Below are 2248 nucleotides of genomic sequence, written 5' to 3' on the forward strand. Positions count from 1 at the left end.
ATAGATAGGAGATAGATAGGAGAGACCTGAAAGGCAGTTCGCTTGCATCGACCATAGGGGCCATGACAAATTGAGGTTTTCCGATCGATTCCCAGAAAGGCTTCTTGAGAAATCTCTCATTTCTCCTTCTTCTTGTTCTCTCTTCATCTTCTTCTTCTCCACCTCCTTTCTCCTCCTCCTCTATAAGAGAAGTCCGTGCTCTTGTCCCTTTCATTTTCTCCTCTCTCTCTCTCTCTGCAATCCAACAGACCTATTCTCTCAGCTACCTGACCGTCTCTTTCTCTTTCTCTTTCTTCCTAATGAAGACCCCAGGAGAGCGAGCGAAAGGAAGAAGAAGAAGCGAAAGAGAAGAAGGAAGAAGCGGCCGAGGATTGGAGATTTTTCTTCAAGGCAGCAAGAGAGAGAGAAAGAGCAACCCTCTCTCCTGAATGAAGAAGAAGAGGAAGAAGATGAGAAAGCCTTTACTCTCGCGATCGATCCAGGGGGGTGTGAAGAGATAGAGGATGAATAGGGGAGGGAAAGAGTAAAGAAGGAAGATGACGCTTAGTGATAAGAAGCTTCCATCCTATGATAGAGAGGCAGAGAAAGCCGATGAGAGAACAGTCTCTCATCCTTCTCTTGGAAGACGAATCTTTCTTATCGCGAGGTGTACGTACACCACCCACGTGAGACTGCTAAGAAGAGAGGAGAAGCCATCTTCTCTCTCATTATCAACTACCGCGGCGAAGTCTTGAAATAGAGAAGACGGGAGAGTGGGAGAAGCAAAGGGAGAAAGTCGGAGAGAGAAAAAGAAAGATTGAGAAATTGCGAGGAGAGGTGAAAACATAAATGCAAACTTGTTGGGACTTCATGAAACGAGAGAAAGAGAAGAAAAGAGAAAGAATCTTGGACTTCTCAGAAATCCCCTACTTTCTCTTGAGAGAGGAGTGAACGAGAGAGAAAGATGACGAGAAAGAAAGGAATAAGGAGAGAAGAAAAGGGAGAGACAAGAGAGAGGCCGCGAGGACCGGGACGACAAGATAAGAAACAGGCGACTGACACGGAGAAAATTCATTCACTGAAGGAGATCATTCTTCTCTAAGAAAGTTTGGCTGTCTATTACCCCTCTCCAGAAGACGAGGAGAGAATCTCGCTCTCTCTTCTTCTATTGAAAATTTCTCGAGAAAGCTCTTTAAAGGACAGACGAACAAAGAAAAGAAAGGTGAAAGAAAAGATTTCTTCTTCGATTGTCAACATCGATGATGATAATAGGCATGGAGCTGCTGGCTGCATGTTGCATGCATGCATGCATCATGCGGTGTATATACAGACACCCCGTTAGCGTTGTATAGTACAGTCTTTCGTCAAGTGAATAAAGCAAGACAACTCGACATATGCTTCTCAAGTCTCTGCATATCTCTATTTATCAGAGAATCTAGGAAAATCTGGCTCTTTTCTTTTCTTGTCTATTACATTGGAAAATATGCCTCACCCGCATCACTCCTAGGCTGACTCTCGATGAATGATATTTCAGATTCGGCCGCATGTACACCCGGGCAAGCGGACGGACTATGCATGATAGATGTAGACGTGGTGCTCGTCAGCTTCAATACATCTTCTTGGTGTATGCTTTGTGGAATGTCCAAGGCTCTTTGCGCCGGCCCTGCATGTTCCCCGAGAATCTCCTTTCTTTTTCACGAAAGGAAAGAAGAGAAGAGTTAAGCAAGTCATCTCTCTACTGCCTCTTGACGAATCATTCCTACTGTAGAGATCACACATACGCCTCTTCCAAATCACTACCGTTTTCAGTTTCTCTATCCAATACAGCAGGGGAGACGCATAGTCTCTATATGTATGTACGGTATATCGATATAGTGTGTAGATGGATTCGTAGATGGATTCATAGGTGGCTTGTATGTATGTGTATGTAGGTCCATATATGTGTGTATGTGAATGTATGAGTATGTTATGTACGTATGAGAATGTATGTTTGTATCTGTCTATGTATGAACGTGTACGGGTATGTAGATGCTATGTATGTATGGACCCCCCCTATGTGGATGTACGTACGAGTATATACATGGAGTATATTCGTGTATGAGTATATACAGAAAACGAAGATAGAAAATTCTTCTACTGCTGCTACTACTACTACATATCCTTACGTTTGGAGAGTCTCCTTGTCTCTCTACAGAAGCATCGAGATATCTCACCCCCCCCTAAGAACAAAATCTCATGCACAGACTCCAGGATGACTGCCCCCCCCCCC

General features: G+C 44.0%; 1 protein-coding gene across 1 annotated transcript in view; it reads right to left on the reverse strand.

Moving 5' to 3' along the window:
* The window catches only part of CSUI_005839 (dihydrouridine synthase protein), a gene marked incomplete at its 3' end in the record, with an annotated part of 4264 nt that extends 2974 nt beyond the window's left edge, over positions 1-1290 (reverse strand). Inside the window, exon 1 of the mRNA XM_068066007.1 lies at positions 27-1290. Within this exon, the coding sequence (XP_067922015.1) occupies positions 27-214 (188 nt within the window). The remainder of the gene's footprint in view (positions 1-26) is intronic.
* Positions 1291-2248: the final 958 nt, after the last annotated feature.

This window comes from Cystoisospora suis (assembly GCF_002600585.1).
Source record: "Cystoisospora suis strain Wien I chromosome Unknown contig_2859, whole genome shotgun sequence".
Classification (NCBI taxonomy): domain Eukaryota; phylum Apicomplexa; class Conoidasida; order Eucoccidiorida; family Sarcocystidae; genus Cystoisospora; species Cystoisospora suis.